General features: G+C 45.4%; 1 protein-coding gene across 1 annotated transcript in view; it reads left to right on the top strand.

Moving 5' to 3' along the window:
* LOC119182064 (piggyBac transposable element-derived protein 3) overlaps positions 1 to 22059 on the top strand; it is a 34952-nt gene that overhangs the window by 5035 nt on the left and 7858 nt on the right. Inside the window, 1 exon segment of the mRNA XM_075883024.1 lies at positions 16320 to 16490. Within this exon segment, the coding sequence (XP_075739139.1) occupies positions 16320 to 16490 (171 nt within the window).

Raw genomic sequence — 22059 nt, 5'->3', positions numbered from 1 at the left:
TCTCTGCTTGGGGCCTCCGAGTCACTGCTCGATATTCGGTGGCGCTTGGTGCCGAGGCTCTTGAGCGGACTTAGTACAAACGCGTCGAGACGGTCCCGGCTGGTGTCGCTTGTAGTAATCTCGTCGTCTCGTCGTCGCGTCACTCATAGTGCTGTTTGAGTCCTCGATTATGGAAACCTCGCCCCCTTGGGACAAAGTGTCTTCAGTGATAGGAGTACTAAGAGAAGAATGGGCCGCCATGGGGTGATCATCAGATATCGCGTCACCATCTGTGACACGTTCGCCGAGAGGTACCTCTTTTGGCGAGAGCTTGACTTGTGGTTCTGGGGGAATCACCATTGATCGCGGGCCACTGGATGGATCATCTGCAGCTTGAGAGGCTGCCTCGTCTGGACTGACTGGAGACACTGCGGGTGTTTGGTGTGGCGTCTGATGTGGTGCCGCAATCTGCCCAACTTCGTCCTGGCAAATATTCGGGCCTGGCGTCAATGATACGACGTCCCTGTTCTTGGATTGCGTTACTGGTTGAACTGGTGGGTAATACTTGGAGGCTGCCTCAGAATACGACGGCCTGATGTTGCCGGCTACGGTGGCATGCGGGTCACCACAACGGCGACACGGCAGCGAGCAGCCCTTCCCGTCATCGCCATAAACGCCGCACCTTACACAAAACTGAACTGAGCAGTTCATGTAGAAGTGTTTACAGTCTCCACATCAACGGTCACTCGCTGGATCCCTTTATAATCACAGGTCACTCGATGGCCCGCTACCTTGAGGTAGTTTGGGCACAGGTGACGATGTCTTCGTTTACATCCGGTCGTGTCGCGTCCCAGTAGTAACGGCTGGGTGTGACCCCATGAGTCATCTGCTGATGTGCAGCACCTTCCCGCAGGGAGACAATGCTTGCGCGATCACCTCGCTGGGGACGCTGCACGGCAGGAACAGAACGGTGATTGATTGACTTGGGTCCCAGAGGCGCGACAGCGACGCGCTCTTCTCTCATGTTGAGATGGGATAAGTCGACGATTTGAACCAGTGCGACTGCACTGTTTACGGTTACTTGGGAGTTCTGGCCTCCAATGTGCTGTACACAGAAGACCTCTTCTATACCTACTATTATTACTACCTACAAAACTAGTGCCCTCAGGGACGACCACGTCGAAGGCTAGCTTTCTTCGGGGGCTGGCTTGCCATTACCGGCGTCCACCAGCCCATGGACGTTCTGATACGCTAGCAAAGATGGCGAGGCAACATGTGTTTACGAAAAGTGGGTAACAGTTCAGAGTAATAGGTACCCTACGATAGGAGGGTTTCAGGCCGTTCCGTGGGCGTCCCATTTGATGAGGCCCGGTGTGCACAAATTGCCCATGTGTTTAGAAGAATTTCTTTAAGATTTAGAGTACTTAGTACTCTACTATAGGAGAGCTGAAAGCCGTCCCGAATGGCTGTCCGCATTTTAAATGGCAGCTATCAGGCGTGATGCCAGTGCCCATGCGAGATTGATGTAGTCGAAAAGTTTGCGTTGGTCAGTCTCTCGTGCTTTGTTTGCACTAAAAGCTACCGTAGTAATGACGACGTCAGTGCATGTTAAAGACCATCAGATAGCCGAAATTTTCGGAGCCCTCTACTACAGAGTTTTCGTAATCATATCATAGGTCTGTAACGTTACACGACACATATTAATATGGCATTATTGTTATCACTATTATATTACTATTTCTTTATGTTTATATATGACACGTTTTTTATTAGACCTTTAGTTCTTAGACAGCATTTGTGTCGTGTACTTTCTTTTTTCGTGTCTTTTTTTTGCGCTGAACATCTTGAGCCTGACTTTCGATTTGTATTCACTTACCAAGAGTGAAGTTAGGTTTACCAGAAAGCAGGTGCTATTCGGCGGAGCCGCCACGCTTTAGCAGATGACGTGGCGAAGGCGCCACCAACTGCTGTCCCTGCACACGCACGCTTGTTCCCCCTGCACAGCGTGGAGCACTGGCTGTACAGAGGAGTGTTCAATATCGAAAGAGACGCCTTGCTGTTTAAGTCGAAGTAGAGCACAAGACATGATGCGTATTTCATGATTTCGTACATAACATTCACTTACAATACGGCAGTGCAGAACACAAGACGTGTGATGCCGTTAAGCTAGCTTACGTTAATTGAACTGCGTAACGCTTGATGCCCTGCTGCCGACCATCAAGGATGAGTAAAACATAGACTTCATCTTTTTTTAGGCGCACCAAGAGATCCCAAGATATTGCTCATTTACGCATAAAAAATGGCGGCGTATATGGCTGCTGCCAAGGAAACGGTCGCGTAAAGATGGTAGTTTTTTGTCTGGAGAAAAAATCAATGAGTTTATTTCAAGTTCCGCATGTGCAAATCGCAGTGTAGGCGCTGCCTAAAATATGCATGAAATCTAGCTCTAATTTGAAGAAATAGTGTTCTTCTAGGACGCAAACCCACTGATAGGTGCCAGCTGCATGTCGTTTTAGCCGAGCATAGGAAACACCTGTTTTTGTTTTTGGTCAGAGCGTCACATTTCCAGCGACGCGTAACAAACACTGTGTGGTTTAGAATGGCGCATTTATGCAGCTTAAACAAATTAGGAACCATCTCCCTGAACGGAACCATGATAAGATGCGAAGCAGCAGTGGTGTGCACGCCGTCGACCAGACTAGTCAAAGTGCTGTTTCGCATCTAATAAAGTAACACAACACCTAATGTTTCTGTATTGATGTTGCACCCAAATATGCGTAACATTTGTTTATAAAAACGATATAGTCTTTTTTGGGATTCTTTGGCACAAAATTTTGGTCAGGCTGTTTGTTTAAAAAATGTTTAACAATTTTGAGTACTTCGTACTGTGTACAAAAAAAATGTTTAACGATTTCGAATACTTTGTACTCAACTATGGTAGAGCACTGAGCCATCCCACTAAAAGCCCATTCATTATTTCCAAAATGTAACCACACCTACAGAGCCCACCCCTGTTGCTCTGGTTTCTGCGTTCATGCTTGTGCGTAGTGTCGAATAAAAACAAATGTTGCGGGGATCTGAGGCAAAAAATCAGCATGCACATATAGTGTGGCGGGTTTCTCTATACTATGAAATTATTACGCAAATAATTTTAAGGAACGCAGCATTGATTACGCCAAGACGACAATGCAACGCTATGTACGAAAAGGTGAGTGTTTACTGTGCTTTGCTAAGACCATGCGATGTTGGCACCTACCCGCTGCGCGCATCAACGCACTTTAACGCAGCGCTTCCAGAATACATTCACCAATTTTCTCGCGAAGAACATGAAATAAATATTTTATTCGCTCTCTACAGATGGAAGACTATAGTCATTCGATGACATTTGCAGTGAAACGTGCCGACATGAGGCCAATGTTTTGATGTACAGTGTTCACAATTATGAACGTAGCTAGGAGATTAAGATAGGTGGACGTTCAGCAAGGGATCAAACTTTTGCTTAGATGGCTGAATCAATTGACAGACAGAAACAAAATGACAGACACACAGAGAGACAGGCAGACCAAAAAAAATTTTCGTCGAAGTACCCCAAGAAAGACCATCTTGAAATCAAGAAAGCTGCCATTTCAATCTTCGACCATATTTTGTTTAATAACACCCCGGTCATCATAGCTGGATCGGGACATTGATGTGATGACGAAGACCAACGAATAAACTTCGCTGGCAGTAGTTATAGCTATACAAGTTGCTTTGAAGTCGCGGTGCTCCGCACTACCATGTTCTCCCAGATGACATAACGAACTGTGAGTGGCATTAAAACGAGTATTTTTTTTCCACTGCACCATCATTTCTTGCTTTCGTTAATTATCTTTTTCTATGCGTTGTAAGCTGAAAAACTTTACGTCAGATTGGAAATGATATTCCAATCTTAACGGTGGTTCACGAAATTTAAGTCTTGTTATCTTTACCATTGTGATAAAAAAACATCCTTCTCCGTTCAAAATATATTCACATCCGAGCCCAATGGGCATCGCTAGATGCCCATTGGGCTCGGATGTGAATATTAAACAATTTTTTAAACTATCTTTTGGGGAGTCACTTGATGGTCAATGAGCTCAGGGTAACGTACGTGATCAATGCATTGTTTTTACGGAAAATGAATTGCCTTCATCCTTATGAATCATATTTGGGGTATTCGAGACCACGAAAGAGCCGAGTGAAGGCGCGTTTATGTTTTCACAATTATGTAACAGCTTGCTACAGATTTGTATCAGTCCAACCAGATTATGCAATAACTTTGTAAGCATACTTTTTTTTTCACGCCTGTCCACAACATTTCAGCATCATAATTTCTGAAGAGCGAGAATGTAAGCGAGAGTGTAAAGAACGGCACAACTTGCACAACTGATCAATTTATTGTGAGCAGCCTCCACATGGTATTACACAGCAGAATTACCAGCGAAGTAGAGAAGTTTAACAGGGAAACACCTTTTTCACTAAGCGTAATCATGAGAAAGCGTAATCATCAAAGAAGAAGAACAGTCGATGAACTGGGCGATTTACGGAACGCTTACGGACTACACCAGCAAACGCAACAAGAACGTTTGTAGAATGTACCTCGAACATAGTTTACATGGCTTTTCTTTACTATAGTTAGATGGATGTTGGTCACTCTGATTGCTGTACCGACGTGTACAAGAGAGCCAGAGGCTTCATTCAAGCCACATGCAGCGTTGCATGTGGACGTGTATGATATATAAAGCACATGTGATTCACCGCCTAATGTTGCGAAAGTGCCATATGGTCCATGACAGGAAATATTGGGACTAAACGTCAGTAAATTAATGATTTACCAAGACTGATGAAAACACGGGATTTAGGCCGTGCTCTCTTCATCTGGTTACTGGTTACGGACACCGGTGGCGGCGGCGGCAGCGAACAGCTACAGGGTGCCACGTGTGGCGCGTGTTCTCATCTCATAACCGTTTTCGCTGTAAAAATCGTAGAGGAATGTGGCCGTCTACGTTCTTTTGGTCTTACTATGCGAAGGTTGGTTTTTCATTAAGTTTAAGTATGTTTTTACCACAACTATATGCAGCAGATTTATACTGTAGTCTCGTTGTTGTGATTATCCAAGTGTCTTTGTTTCCAATAAATAAAAAATTTGCACAACCGAGTGAGCGAACATAACACAAATTTACGAGAATTCGTATCTTTAATTAAGCCATCTTTTTCTTCCTTTCTAATATCGCAGTGAAAGGAAAGCCAGGATTCATTACAAGTAGAAGCATGTTAAATCAATGCTATTTTCCGAAAAAGGTGAGGTATGTTCCTAATAATATACTGAATATCCCGAAAACGTGTTTGCTTTGTGCTTTGCATAGAGCTGCACGTCATTGTTTTCGGGCGATGGAGGATCGTCTCACGACACAATTCAAACACATGCCGACTTTTCATATTTAGGTAAAATTGATTGTCACTGGCTCCATATTTATTTCTTTTAAGTTCAAGCAGTATATTTTGCGTTTGCGCTGGTGAGTTTGCACTCAAGTGTTTCGGTTCATATTTATTCATATTACCATAAGCGCTAAGAAACGAAACCATCATGTTTGCCTTAAACTGTCATTTTCGACGCGTAGTCGTCTTACTATTCCCTTCTCATCCGCTCCTCTGCAGTAATTTTAATATACAGAAACAAAGTGGAAAAGAGAAAAAGCGAAAAAAATTATTTAGAACCAAATTAACACTAGACAGGCCGCAGGGCAGGCAATACCTTTATTTGGATCCGACGATGACCCTCAGTCCCACTAGACATAAAAATAGTCTTTATGGAACAGAAATATGGCTTCAATAGCGATAAAATATTGCTTCCGGGTAAGTACTGATTCGCAAAACCGAGGCAAGCCAATTTTTTACAGCGAAAGCTGTCTGTATACGACTAGGCCAAATGACAGACCGTTGAAAACTAAAAACGCTAGACGTCTCTATCGGCTGTTCCATCAGTTGCGTCATTCTCAACGTCACACCTAAAACCGCACCCCATTGGGAGCACCATCAGCGACGTCGTTCAATCCTTCACATTCGTACCGCTGAAATCGCGCGATGCAGTTTCAATATAGTGGCTCGGAAAAAGAGAAAAATCAAAATGAGGTGTGCCATCATCACGTAGTGGAGGTCACCTCAACATTGCTGCACGGGGATCAGAAGTAGAAGCGATAGAAATGTAAGAAAAAAGAAAAAGAGAGATGATAGAGAAGGGGGTAAATAAGGCCAGCTCTGTCCACACATCTGCTGATCACGTTCCCACCAAAAAGCTGTTAAACAAGCCAACACTCAAAGAAGGGCTGAAAGAAACATCGCGTAACGTGAAACAAACACGAAGGGCACGTGGAGAGTTTGGTGTCTAGGGAAGGATGAAGTTACAACTAAAACATGTGGAGGGCACGGATCGTACAAACGCCCGAACAGCAGATACATTTCCATGGGGACAGTGCTTACAGCTCCTCCCTTGGGGAATTCTCGTTCGCCGGACCAATGCCGCAGTCCCGGCATAAGAACAGGCCCCGGTGGCACAGCAGAAGCAGAATCTGTGCTAAAAGAATCCGGCACCCTTCCGAGCAGAACAAAAGCGACAACGGCAAGCCGTGGCAGTGGCGTTGCAGACACAGCAGCGTCAACAAGAGAATGGCGGAAATGCATTTGCTGGGGCCGACTTCCGTTTTCGGCAGGAGTTTCTCGAGTGGCCCTTCGGCTTCGGCTGCGATGTATGCAACAGACTGTGGCCACATGTTTCTGCTTCGCTGGTACTGATTGTTTGGGTGATGATTTTTGGATGTGTAATCCACTACAGATCAACGCTCTTGGGCAGTGATCAAATTACAGTAGCACGTTAGTTCAAATGTAGCCATCTGTCATGACCCCGTTAATTTATCAATCGCGCAGCATGATCTAAGGGCTGATTTATCGGCTCCCTGACACTCATCACGAAAGCACGGGCAATTTAAGGGTAGTCCTATTAGTGAACTAACGAACGCTGCTATCAGTGGTCCAAAGATCAAGTCAAACGCAAAGGTTGTTAACACAAGGAAAACACTTTCTCTATTCAGGCCCTGTAAGTGGCACATAATCATTAACACTCGGTTGGTTCAATTACAGTATAGCTTACATGAATCTAACAAACAATAGGAACAATTAAACATATGAGCTCGAGTTAAAACTTTCGAGTATTCTTGAACAATATAAGTATTTTCATATTCACTTGAAATCACTTTATTGTTGTATATAAAATTCATTTTATAAATAATGAATAAAGATGGGTTGGATCACAATCAGTCAACATTCTCAAATCATGAATAGTAGTCTGCTACTCACCCTCAAAAGGAAGATATATAATAGCTGCACCTTGCTGATACCTACAGAGCCGAAATCTGGAGGCTTACGAAGAGGGCTCAGCCTAAATTGAAGACGACGTAATGAGCGACTGAAAGAAAAATGATTGGGGTAACCTCAAAAAAAAACGAACAGAGCCAAGTGGGTCAGGGAACTACCCGTGGTTAAGGATATTTATACGGTATGAGCCGGGCCATGCGGACTGCTTGTAGGGCGTTTGTGGCACTGGCATTTGTTGAAACTGGAGACGTATTGCTTTGTACATAGTTGCAATTTAGGCCAGTAGAAGCGCTCTTCAGTTGGATGCAAAGTGCGGATGAATCCAAAATAGCCAGACGTCGGGTCATCATTCATGAAATAGAGGACATCATACCGCAAGCTTTGGGGAACCACTAGCAAATGCCGCGCATCATTTGCCGAGAAATTCATCTTGTACAATAGTCCATCGCGAAGACAAAAGCGACCACTGCACTTGGGGCTTCTGACAGTAGCGAATAAATTTAAGTGTCTAAAGTCAAGTCATTGCGCTGCTCCCGCTTGAACATGGTGACATCAAGAAGTGCGCGTGAAACAGTTGTAAAGCAAACGTCGATCGTGTGTGTATTGTCGTCAGTCGTAGACAATGGAAGGCGAAAAAAACAACCGGGGTCGGTATGACGCCGTCCACTTTTGTATGCAACATTAAAGTCAAATTCCTGAAGGCGTCGAGCCCAGCGTGCAAGGCGTTCAGAAGGGTCTCAAAGAGTAACGAGCCAGCATAGGGAATGATGGTCTGTTACAATCGTGAAAGGACGCCCATACAGGTAACAACGAAACTTCTGAATAGCAAATACGGCTGCCAAGCATTCTTGTTCGGCCACAGTGTAATATTTTCAGCTTTGCTGAGGGAACGACTTGTATAGGCAACGACATGCTCTCTGTCATCACGACGCTGAACAAGAACGCCTCCGATGCCAATACCGCTTGTGTCGCTGTGTACTTCCGTAGAAGCAGATGGGTCAAAATGACGGAGAATCGGCTCTGATGTCAGCAGGAATTTGAGTTGACAGAACGCAGTGTAACATTCAGATGTCCACTCGAATGCACTGTCTTTTCGCAAGAGGCTGGTCAATTGGTACACGATGTCCGCGAATTTAGTCACAAAGCGTCGAAAATAAAAACATAAGCCGAGAAATCTGCGAAGTTCTTCTACAGAGTTAGGTGGCTTAAAGGCACTGACCGCTTCAATTTTCTGAGGGTCAGGCCTGACCCCATCTTTGTCTACCAAATGGCCAAGGATAAAGGCCTGCCGTTCACCAAACCGACACTTCTTGGAGTTCAAGACCAAGCCTACCTTTCCCACACAGTCCAGAACGAGGCTCAAACGAACGTTATGTTCTTCGAATGTGCGGCCAAAAATGACGTCAACCAGATAGCACAAACAGATCTCCCATTTTAGTCCGCGAAGAATCAAGTCCATGAATCTTTCAAAAGTTGCGGGGTCATTGCATAGCCCAAATGTCATCACATTGAACTGATATAGTGCATCCGGTGTTACAAATGCCATTTTGTCTTTGTCAACAGGGTTTATGTGGATCTGCCAATATCCTGATCGTAGATTGAGTGAAGAAAAGTATGAAGCAGAATTTAGACAGTCAATGACGTCTTTGATTCGAGGCAGCGGATATACATCCTTTTTAGCCAAGTCATTCAATGGTCTATAATCAACGCAAAACCTCCAGGAACCGTCTTTTTTGCGAACCAAAATCACAGGTGCTGCCCACGGGCTACACGACTCTTCAATAACGCCCTTCTTCAACATGTCCTGAATTTTTTCAGCTGTAACTTTCCGCTCGGATGACAACATCTTGTAAGGCTTTAGCCGAACCGGATGAGAAAAACCTGTGTCGATGGCATGCTGTGGTCAAGAGCCATAGTTGAAATCAAGAAGAATAAATAGACATGGACTGGGCGCGTAGCACGTAGGCAGTATAACCTCTGGTCATTAATGGTAACTGCCTGGGTTCCCAGAGACAGCAAACACACGAAGCGCAGACAGAAAGTTAGGCGAGCCGATAGGATAAAAAAGTTCGCAGGTATAACGTGGCAGAAGAAAGCACAAGACCGGGTTGATAGGCGCATCACGGGAAAGGCCTTCGAACAGTAATGGACGTAGTCAGGCAGATGATGATAACGATGGGCAAATTGGTCATTGTGAGGATACGTCATGTATCTTAAGAAAATCCAGTAATCTTATTAAACAACGAAAAGAATAAATATCAGTAATAAATTTGTACTAGTTCGATGATGATATATGGTGTTTTTTGGCGCAAGGGCCATTCGATGGCCAAAGAGCGCCAGTTCATGGGACAAGGAATGTGGACAATGATTGTGATTAGCGGCTGTATAAGGGCCATAAAATTCCTCGCGGTAAGGCGGGTAAAAACATACAAGTAATAAAATCATGACCATGCCGTGAAAGGTGTGTGTGGTGTGAATAGATGACAAAAGTTGGTGATAATAAAAGACTATGGTGGAAATGTATGGAATTAGCACAATTGCCTCACTCGTTCATACCCTTGCATCCAATGGCCGTGAGGCAAGTGCTTTCTTTGTAGCCACCGCAGCAAAAACCTCTTTAGAGAGGTTGTGCTACGGAATGCCGGGGTATATGATATTAAAACTATGAATTTCTTTAAAAAACGCTAACAATGATTTGTGACTAAAAAGTGGTTCCCTAGCGACGAACATTGCAGGGTGTAAAGGTATATGTTGTCGGTAGGGTAATGGAAAGTGTCGTTTTCTTACAGTGTCCAATTGTTTGCACTGAATTAAAATGTGAACGACTGTTAATGCTTCACCACATCTGTCACACAATGGTGGATTGTCACTAGACAAAAGATATGTGTGTGTCGCGTAAGTGTGTCCTATCCTGAGTCTTGTTAGTGTTACCTCTGTTAGACGCGATTTTGATACTGGTGGCCAATGGCCAAGGTGTGGCTTGATAACGTGTAGTTTGTTTTCTGTGTGTGTATCCCACTTGCTCTGCCAGTAGTCCCTGAGGTTTCGTTTGAGAGACGGCTTAAGATCAAGGGCAGGGATTGATATGGATGTAATGGCGGAGCTCTCATGGGCGGATGCAGCGAGCTGATCCGCCCTCACGTCGCCTTGGATCTCACGGTGCCCTGGCATCCAGCACACTACAACATGTTGTTTGAGTGTGTAGAGTGTGCACAAACTGCAGTAAAGTGAGACAAGGACCGGGTTTTTTGTTTTTTAAGACTGTGCAGAGCCGTTACCACACTGAGGGAGTCTGTATAAATTACTGCTTTTTGTATTTGTAATTGTTTGATGTGCTTGGCTGCCACAAGTATCGCGTAGGCTTCCGCTGTGAAAATACTTGTGCCTGGATGTAGAGGGCCAGCATCCGAAAAGGAAGGGCCAACAACAGCGTAGGACACAGAGGAGTTGGACTTAGAGGCACCTGTAAAGAACTCAGGAAGTGTGTATTTGTGTTGAAGTTCCAGGAAGTATGTTCGAATATGGGCAATAGGCGCATGTTTAGTAACTTCTAGGAACGACACATCGCAATCTATAGTCTGCCACTGCCACGGTGGCGGGTATGCTACAGGAGCCATTAAACTGTGTTCAAGTGACACTCCAGTGTCCTCAGCTAGACCCTTCAGGCGAACTGAGAAGGGCTGCCCCATCGAAGGCCTGTTTTGAAACAGAATGGAGCTCGACAAGTCAGCAATAGTAGAGTATGAGGGGTGCTTCTCGTCTGCTTTCACCTTAAGAAAATAAACAAAGGACATGTAAGTTCTCTGCAGATGAAGCGACCACTAATTTGACTCAACGTAAAGGCTTTCTACGGGGCTGGTGCGAAAAGCACCCGTAGAATGCCGGATGCCCAAACGGTGCACGGGGTCCAGCATCTTCAACGCACTTTGAGTCGCAGAGTGATAAACAATGGCCCCGTAATCTAAGCGGGTGCGAATGAGGCTTCTATACAGGTTCATGAGACATTGCCTGTCACTACCCCACGTAGTACGTGACAACACTTTTATAACATTCATGGCTTTTAAACATTTTGTTTTTAAATACTTGATGTGCGGTACGAAGGTCAACTTGTTGTCCAAGATTAAGCCTAAGAATTTATGCTTCGCATTGACAGACAGACGTTGACCGTTCAATTCAATGTCAGGTTCTGAGTGCACCCCTCTCTTTCGGGAGAACAAGACACAGGTACTTTTTTCTGGGTTCAGCCGGAATCCGTTTTCCTCTGCCCATTTGGACACCTTGTTTAAACCTAACTGAACCTGCCGCTCACACATTGCTAGGTTGCATGACTTAAAGCCAAGCTGGACGTCATCGACATATGTGCAATAGAACATGTTGCGGGGGATGGACAGGTGCAAGGAATTCATTTTGATAATAAAAAGTGTACAACTAAGTACACCACCTTGTGGTACTCCCGTTTCTTGCACAAATGTTTGGGAGAGAATACTGCCCAGACGGACACGGAATTTCTGATTGGACAAGTAACTCTCGATTATGGAAAGCATTCTACCGCGCACACCCAGGTGAGACAAGTCTCTTAATATGCCGAAACGCCATGTTGTATCGTAGGCCTTCTCGATATCGAGAAACACAGAGAGGAAGTATTGTTTGTGGGCGAAAGCGTCTCGGATCTGTGCCTCGATACGCACCAGATGGTCGGTGGTGGATCTACCCTCTCGAAACCCACATTGGTATGGGTCGAGCAATTTGTTTGTTTCTTAGTAGTGGAGTAAGCGGCAATTAATCATTTTTTCAAATAGCTTGCAGAGGCAGCTTGTTAACGCTATAGGTCTGTAACTTGATACAGTAGAAGGATCTTTTCCCTGCTTCAAAATTAGAATTATAACAGCCTCCTTCCAGGAGGAGGGGATCACACCCGAAAACCATATGCGATTATACAGAGAGAGGAGGGTTTCTTTAGTTTCGGAGGGTAGTTCCTTCAGCATCGCGTACGTTACGTTGCCAGAACCTGGGGTAGATGTATTACAGCAGCTGAGTGCTGTTCGCAGTTCTGCTAAGCAGAATGGTGCATTGTATGCCTCATTTCTTACGGATTTTCTTTCTAACTTTTGTTTTTCTGTTCGTGCCTTGTAATTCTGGAAGGATTCCGAGTAGTGTGAGGAGCTCGATATGTGTTCCAAATGTCTGCCAAGAAAGTTGGCTTGATCCTCCAAGCTTTCCCCGAGGCTATTAACTAATGGAAGAGAATACGTTTGTTGGCCCTTGATTTTCTTTATCTTATTCCACACTTTTCCCTCGTCTGTGTACGAGTTGATACTCGATATAAACTTCGTCCAGCTCTCTCGTCTAGCTTGTCGACGCGTTCTCCTTGCCAGCGATTTGACCCGCTTGAAATTTTCCAGGTTTTCTGCTGTAGGGGAATCGCGAAGCAACGCCCATGCTTTGTTCTTAGTGGTCCGTGCTTTTCTGCGTGCGTCGTTCCACCATGGGACTCGCCGTTTAGAACACATGCCACTCGTTTTGGCAATACATTTAGATGCGGCATCAAGTATAAAAGCTGTAAAATACGTGACAGCGTCATCTATGGTCAGGGCAGACAGCTCAGTCTATGTCATGTGTGTAAGAGTTCTATACCCTTCCCAATCAGCTGAGTCAATCTTCCATCGGGGAACCTGCGGGGGTAGTTGATCTTTGTTCGGCGCACTCAGGATGATTGGGAAGTGATCACTCCAATAAGGGTTTTTAAGAACGTTCCACTTAAAAACAGGTAAAAGGGATTGTGATGAAGTGCTAAGATCTATGGAAGAGTATGTGTTGTTTGCAAGGCTAAAATATGTAAGCTCCTTCATATATTAAAGACATAAACTAGAAGATAAAAGGAGCTGCTCAATGAGACGTCCTCGCGCATCACAGTGAGCATCGCCCCACAGGACATTGTGTGCATTAAAATCACCTAGAACCAGAAATGGCTCAGGGAGTTCATCTATTAATGATTCCAGATCACGTCTGTGTAGCTGTTGATGCGGTGGTATGTACACAGAACATATGGTAATGAGTTTGTTAAAGAGTACAGCTCGAATGGACACTGCCTCCAGGGCCGTTTGGAGCTTCAAAAGCTGGCATGCTACACTATGATCGACTATAATGGCTACACCGCCAGATGGTACGGCAGGATCCTCCCGGTCTTTTCGGAAAATAATATATTGTCGTAGAAAGTCCTTGTGCTTAAGAGTTAAGTGCGTTTCTTGCACACATAGCACTTTCGCGTTAAACTTACACAGAAGCTCTTGGACGTCATCCAAATTTCTAAGCATTCCCCTTACGTTCCACTGTATTATTTTGTCCATTGTGGAAAAAAAGGGAAAAAGTGCTGTGTGCAAAGAAGACGGGGATTAACTCATTTTACAGGGCCTTTGTCAGGCCCTGTAATCTGAGTTCTGTCCTTTCTGGGGCGGTCGAGCGAAGCTCGCCACTCCTTCGGCGCTTCCTGCGCTATTTGGCTTGAACTGGTGTCCATAGCCTCTTGCGAGGCACTGGACACTCGCTCTAAAGAGCGATCTGTGCGTCGCTTAGACTTCGCCTCGATCGACGAAGTCTTTGTCCCCACCGAGCTGGGGGTCGATAAAGCCCCCTTGGCCTCGTGATTGCCCTGGCTGCTGCCAGAGCTTGTAGAGGTCACTGGTGTGGACAGGCTGAGTGTGGGCAGGGCAGCGCTGGCTGCTCCCGCCGTAGGGGCTTGTGGCGTTGGCCTCGGCACGCTAGGCGTGGTCCGGGCAACTGCCAAGGGCCTTTGTGGTGCCGCCCCTCTTTGCACCACTTCGGCGAAAGGTGTTTTTAGTGCCAATGTTAACGACATCCGTTGTCTTGCTTCCCTGAATGTGATATTTTCTTTTACTTTTATAGCTATTATTTCTTTTTATTTTTTCCAGGCTGGGCAAGCTCTGGAGTATGCGGGGTGACTACCTTCGCAGTTAGCACAGAGGACCTCATCATGTCTACATTCATCAGCACTGTGGCCGGTTGTGCCCCACTTCGCACAGATCAGCTGCCCTCGGCAGCTCTGGGATGCATGACCAAATCGCTGGCATTTGAAACAACGCCTCGGGTTTGGAATGAAGGGTCGGACATGGAGTTTTATATAACCAGTTTCGAGGGACTCAGGTAAAGTGGTTGAGTTAAAGGTGAGTATTAGGTGCTTTGTTGCTATTTCATTGTTATTACGTCTGATTTTGATGCGCTGGACATGTATTACACCTTGGTCCTTCCATCCATCAAGAAGCTCTTCGTCACTCAGTGTCATCAAATCTTCGTCCGATACCACGCCCTTCACTGTATTCATGGTACGATGTGCGCTCACAGAGACGGGGATGTTACCAAAGGCTACAAGGTGCGAGAGTTTATTGTGCTGTTCCTTGTCTTTCAATTCGAGAAGCAGATCTCCACTTGCCATCTTCGTGGCCTTATAACCAGTTCCAAGGGTCTCTCTCAAGCACTTGGCCACAAGAAAGGGTGAGATTGCTCTAGCTTTTGTAGATGATTGTTCGCAGTGGAGGACATGGTATTTTGGGAAAGTTTCTCTGTTTTTGGGCCAAAGTAGTGAAGTTGCGTCGGTGCGTACCCTTTTCGAAGCACGATCAGTTAAAGAGGGGGTCAGGGATCCCATGAGAAAATGTGTATTTTTCGGTAACGGCGCCTACCACCCACCACGGAGTCCAACGAGGGGACGTGGCAGAGCATATGGGCATGTCTGCGCAACGCCAGCAGTACGCAGTTACTATAACCCAATATGGTTTACCCAAGTTTGGATAGCCACACAAGGTTAACCCTTGCCGCCAGGAAAAATAGAAGTAAATTGAAGAGAGGAGAGAACAGGAAAGATGTAAAGTGAGAACAAAAGACGAAGATATAGGGAGAGAGAGATAGGAAAAGGCGACTGCCGATTTCCCCTGGGTGGGTCAGCCCAGGGGTGCCGTCTACGTGAAGCCGGGGCCAAAGGGGTGTGTTGCCTCTGCCGGGGGGCCTTAAAGGTCCAAGCACCCAGCGTCGGCTCAACCCCCAGGATCCCCTTTTCCCCGGACACGGCAAAGCCACGCACGGCTAGGCGTGGGAGGGAGCCGAAACTCCCCCGTTAGCTCGGGTCCGTGGTGTCGCTACACACCAAATGCCTACTTGCGCAGGCGCCCCTGCGGGGTAAATTTGTACTAGTTCATATTCGCTTCACATGCTGCTTCATATTCGCGTGTAAAAACAGACATGCACAAGCGAAATAAAAAAACACTGCAAGACGTAAACATGAGCAAAACTGGTGCACCCAGCCGATGGTTAATTTCAAAGAAGGAGTGTTGAATGCTTCGTAGTGGGCATGGGCCATTATTGGTGATTAAGAATGACTCTTCTACGACACATGCTCAGGGTGCTCAAGATGCGCGCTATGTCCTACATTAAAGCCCCTTTGAGGCAAACATGGAAAGTCATCGTGATTGTCTGTCCAACGTGGGTCTGTGTCTTCCTATACTTCGAGGTAAAATTGATCCGAGCCTACCTGAACTGGACACAACCTATAGGCCATCTCCTCGACACGCCCGCCTGCACTATGCTGCTCTAACCCTTCGTTCCACCATACAATTCGGCGGGCAAACGAGACCGACACCAGCCTTGACTGGCGCTGCCCGGGCCGCTGAGCCACCGTTATCTATCGCCGTGGCAGCGTCCTCTACCTTAACACGAGTCACCTGGCGAGCTACTACGGCAGCGCCGCTGCGAAGGACGTGGTTTGTACCTACCGCGAAGTAATGAGGAATCACAGCTTCGGTGTCACATATGATGGGGGCTACTCTCTAGGACCACCTAGAGGACTGGTCTTAGGAACCACTTTGACCGAAGAGTTTCTTGCCGTGACCTGCGTGGTGGGTGCTGAGACTCTGTTTATCGATTACTTTTTAATTCCGCAGAGAAAGAAGGTGGTGACAAGAAAGCGCCAAATTCGAGGCGAACGACCCGGGAATGTCCTTGTTCTGGGAATAGACTCGACGTCTCAGCTTAACTTTGACCGCCACATGAAACGGACGCGCAAGCTCCTAACCGAGGAGCTCTTCGCTTTTGAGTTCCTCGGCTACAATAAGGTACGGGGGCAAGAGTATTTATTGTCAATGCCTGATAAGCTAGCTGCGAAAAAGCGACAGTATTTCCCCTTCTCTTCTTAGCATTGACTTAGGAACCTACTTAGCATCGACTTAGCGAGTTCTTGGTCGTGGTACTAGTCTTACTGAACTAATTGCATTACGCTTATCAATAAATTAGCTCATAACTTACGGCCATTTTAAAGCACATTTCCTTGACAGATTTCACGTATGAACATCTTGAAACCACAAGTCACTAGAGTCGTGTGCACAAGTACTTCATTATTAACGCTTTCGGTCCTACGGTCCTAAAAAAGAACACTAAGAGGTTTCGCTGCCAATTGCGACAGAATGTAACACGGCGATTGAAAGAGGTGTCGGAGCTATATTCTAAATACGCCTGCAAAAGCATAAGTATAGTAGTTCTTTCGTAATAGGAAATCTTATCTCTGGAATTCTGAAAAGCGCAAGGCAAGATGGCGAAAGGTGAAAAAGATGACAATCTTTGTAACCGAATACTTGATTCGTTATGAATTAACTACTGTATTGGTAGTTGTGATATTTTTCTTGATGATTTTAAGGTATTTAGTAGGTCTATTACCGCACTTATCAAAGGCAAGTATGCACGACATTTGTATTGTGTGCAATTTCATTTTAATGCAACCTCTATTTTAATGTGAACCCGTTCAGGTTTTTGAATTCATTTAAAGAACTACATGAACCTACATGTGCTACATTGCCTCAAGCAAACACCTAACAAACATCATTTGTTATGCATGCCCGCTTGTGTTATTCAAAGATGCTTCTGTGTTTACTTCTGCACTCCATGTGAAATGCATTAGCGCATGGCAGCGTATACTGTAGCCCCTACTATAATGTAAAGTGTCGTTATGCAGTGTCAGATGTGACAAATTATTTGGCTTCCCAAGATTTACTACTGAATGCAACAAGTGGTTGTCCATGATACTTATCATTGAAGAACTGGAATAATTTTTATTAAAGTTCGTTCACCCCACCGCGGTGCTCTAGAAGCTAAAGTACGCGGCTGCTGACCCACAGGTCGTGGGATCTAATCCCCACTGTGGTGGCTGCATTTTAGATGTAGGTGGAAATGCCGTAGGCCCATGTACTCAGATTTGCGTGCACGCCAAAGAACCCCCAGTGGTCGAAATTTCCGGAGCCCTCCACTACGGCGTCTCCCACGATGTTCGGCACGTTCATCAGCACGTTGACTACTTTCCCCTTAATGCCGCTCTGGCTGCCACTAGAAGTCAAAAGCCTGATGTTCATGAAGGGTAGTTGTGGAGCTATGAGGCGCTGTTCTACTGATTTGAGTACGGGCAGGTCGTATGGCCAAAAGAGCCGAGAAGGTAGCATATGGTCAGAACCTCTACTGGCACAAAAGTCTTCGCACGCTGAGCAAACGCGCTACTCAATGTATTTTGTTGGCGGTGCCAATGATGGGCAGAGACCAGAAAGTCTTGTTGAGGCACGATGGTAGCGTTGCTGTGGGACTGATCATTGTGGTGGAGAAGAAGGTGGTAGGTTTGTTGTCAGATCACAAGCGGTCACATACCTTACAGCTGTGCCCGAACGAGCGATTGAGAAAGACGCCACCAACGACGGGTAACGACAGGTTTCGCCCCTTGATCGCTGCTCCCCGCGCCCGCTCTGATTCGAGATTTTCTTGCCTCCGCTTGCGTACCGCCTGTGCTTCGCGGGCTCTCGCTTGGGGGTCCGCTTGTCGACAAGCATGCTTTGCTTCGACTGCGCGCGCCCTCACCGCTGCCACGACTTCCTGAGCAATACTGGTTCTGCTGATTGCTGCTAACTCTAACGTATTAAGTCAACCACGCTCTCCCACTGGATCTTGGTGGAGGGCTCGCATTGCAGCAATGTTTAGCTTAACATAAAATTACCGTCGTTTAATGCACCAACCTATTGTTACTGGCCTCGCTGAAATTTTCTTTTTCCCCAGTAAGCGTTTTCCGGCCAACTGGCGATGATGTTGAGTAAGAAGCTACATATCTTGTCTGGTGCATGCAGTTTGGACTACAATTTCCATCGCGCCTGTCAATACACGCCGAATTGGTTACATTCACCAGTGGCCTGTTTATCATAGGTCGGTGAGAGCTCCTTCGGCAACCAGATTACGCTGCTCATGGTACTGGCAGGCGATGACATGGAAAGGCTCTTACGCAACTTGACCTTCGACAAGCTGCCGCCTCTGTGGAGCGTGTATAAAAAACGCGGGTACGCAACGCTGTTTTTTAAGAAATGCCGAGCTTCGGTTTATTTGTGTACCCCGACTACCAGGGTTTCCGCGAACCACTTACCGAATACTGCACTGTGCCTGTAGTGCATGCGATGGAAGTTCAAGAAGGACTCGACTACTTCTAAGCTGGCTCGCGTCTTAAGACGAAGGTAAGTGAGTGGGAAATAGCCTTAGAAATTCTGTCCCCGCGTAGTGACTATCGCACTGGTTGTTTGAGGCCCGCCTGCTCAGGTTCAAGTGCACGTTAAAGAACTCGAGGTCATCGAAATTTCCACTGTCCTGCACTACGACATCTCTCATCTTATGGTTGTTTTGAGACGTTAAGCTCCAGATAATATTATTATTATTACTCTCGCTTTGCTAAAATATTTTACAACAAATTTGAAATATATGAGTTTAATTCGCTTTATTCTTCACCAAAATAACGAAAAGTAATTTTAAATGCACGCAGAGTACTATGCTTTTGCTGTGCATCTTTGTCGCGAGTATACAAACTATGAATTGGTAGTCATGATGAGCAATAAAATTTTATACTAAGAAAGGAAAAAATGCCTATTGTGCTCCACTATCTATATTGGTGAATGTCATGGTGATCTCGATAGATCGTATGGTGATACCTGTGACCTACATGATCACCGATCATCTACTAATATTGAAATAGCAACAATTGGTCATCATAAGAAATGAAGCGTGTTGTAACGTTTCTTCGCATTGCTACAACAAACAAATTTAGTACCGGGGAATTTACTGTTGACATACTGAACTTAGCGTTTTTGTAGACATATATTCTTTACCGGAATTATATTACCGTACTGAAAACAACGTGAAGTGGACAAGAAAAGCTAGGTTTGAGACAAACAACATCTTCGTTTTTGGCAGGGTCTGCTATGGCACTTGAATTACCACGGCGGCATTTTTTAACCACTATCCTAAGGTCTCGCTGTATTTCACTCGACCTTATTCACTCTCTGTGTGTGCTCGAATTAGTATGTCTATACACCAATTTGCCAAAAGTGAAACTGCGTGAACATTGCGAATGCAGTGAAAAAACTTGAGACAGAAAAAGAATCAATATAAAAATTGTCCCTTTTAAAGCATAAATAAATTTCATAAAGTTCACTACTAAAGTAAGCGCATAGTGGAATTTGTGCACTAGCACGGCCTTCATTGTCCATTAGCATTGCACCAGTTGACATCTCTCGCAGTCCTTTTGCGGCAATATGAATGGTCACACGTATTGTGAAATGTACCTTCATGAAGAATTTCCCATTAGCTGAAAAAAGTGCAATTTCTCAGGTCTTGCTGCAAAAGCACCTCTTCATTAAAATGATTTACAGAGTATGGATGCTTGTACTTGTTGCTGTCTAACATGCGGGCGTTGTTTTTCAGATATTAGCTATCAAGTTGCTGGCCACCCCTAACGTTAGGGCTGTGATCCTATGCCGTATAACAATGGTATCCCTACTGGTACAGTAAAGCAATCGAATAACTTGATAATTACGTAGAGCGAGACACCAAAAATTCTGAGTACCTTGCTACAAGCCACATTAAATCAAGAAAAATGAAATCTCTTGAAGCTAACATAATAGTACTCCTCCATTCCGGTGAAATGAACCACAATCACTAAACAACATACACCAAGACTGCGGGTGCATCTATCAGGCGTAAAATTTATTTCACTCGAATGATAATGAAATTCAAGCCTGAAACATGACTGCTTATTTTTATTTATTCAAGTACAAGGCTTCGACAGCATTTCAATACATTAATATTTGGTCTCGCACAAAAGCATCGCAGATGGCGGAGACCTCTCTCTCACACGCACAGCAAGGGCAGGACAAATTTGATTAATCTAAAATTTTCAACCTCCATCCAGGTGCTCCAAACTTGTCATTATTGCATTAACTTACTTGGCTGATTAGCGTCTCTAATTGGATGTTCTGCGACGCCACTGAAAATGTATCAGCATTGTATACCAACATTCTCTCCTTCGCGTTTGTACACTATCATGTTTCACACGGGCACAGAACAAAACAGACTACCGGGCAATAAGTTCAAAGCAGGGAGATGATATTATCTGGTACCTACCTGGCTTGCCTGTATAATTCGAAAGAAGAAGATTTTTGTCATCTTGGCCACCGCAGCTTCATTTAAAATGAAGGCGAACTGTTCGTGTCTAGGTGAACCTTAGAGAACCCGAAGTGGCACGAAGTACGGAGCCCTCCGATACGATTGATTTTTTCATAACCTTCGCTTTTGTCTTTATATAGAAAAAGTGAACATAGCCGAAATGTGTATCGTGCTTTATGTTTTGAAACGCATTTTAGGGGCGAAGCTACTTAAAACGGCACCCGTTCGTTCCTCGTCGTATTACGTAACAAGTCTTGCACTTTGACCTGCAATGTGGTGCCGGTGGGAGATTTCTCCTGTGGAATGTAGAAGATTAAAAAACTCGCAGCGTGCGCGTTAGCTAAAAGCCGAATTCTCCTGTCTCACATTCCCCATTAGCAGCCATTGGCGTGTATATTCAGCACTATCTGACAAGAATGGATTGCAACGTTATACTAGCTGGGCGTAACCTCATTGGTTTTATGAAGGTTTAGCCGGCATTGGGTCGCAGTGCCATGGATACAGTGAACTAGTATATAGAATGAGCTCGAGGTGGTTAAAGACGCTTTTTAAAGACGCTTGGAAGTAGACACGAAGCGCAAGCCGTAAGAAAGTGTGTGAGTGCCACCTCTCGCTTAGTCCTTGAAATTTCCGCTTGATGGCGGTGCTCCTTTATGCAGAATATATGATGAAAAGATGCGAGATGGTAATACTTGGAGTGTTGACTAGATGGACGAATGGACACACAGACAGATGCATGGATGGAGGCACGGATGGCTGCATGGACGAATGGATGCATGGACGGACGCAGGGGCGGGTGCATGGACGAACGCAGGAATGGACGCATGAATGGACGTGCGGACGCACGAACAGACGCACGCAGGGTCGGGTGGATGGAAACACGGACGGCCACACAGACGGACGCATGTCCGGACGGAAGCAAGAACGAATGGGCGGACAGATGCTTCGCGCCGCTCTCCATCATTCACCCCGTGGATATGCTGCTACTTTTTCAACTGAAGTGGGAGATGCAAGGTAAAATTATTCAATATAACTAGATGAATATTTCCTCCAGTTACTTATTTAATGTCGGTTCGCGTAGCCTTGATATGAACCAAGTCAATCATTAGAATCTCCTATAGGAACACTCACAAAAATGCAGGGAGTACAGCAAGAGCAAAGCAACTG

Source organism: Rhipicephalus microplus, unplaced genomic scaffold (genome assembly GCF_043290135.1).
Source record: "Rhipicephalus microplus isolate Deutch F79 unplaced genomic scaffold, USDA_Rmic scaffold_15, whole genome shotgun sequence".
NCBI lineage: Eukaryota > Metazoa > Arthropoda > Arachnida > Ixodida > Ixodidae > Rhipicephalus > Rhipicephalus microplus.
The sequence above is the reverse complement of the archived record's forward strand: the minus strand, read 5'-3'. Positions and strand labels throughout refer to the sequence as shown.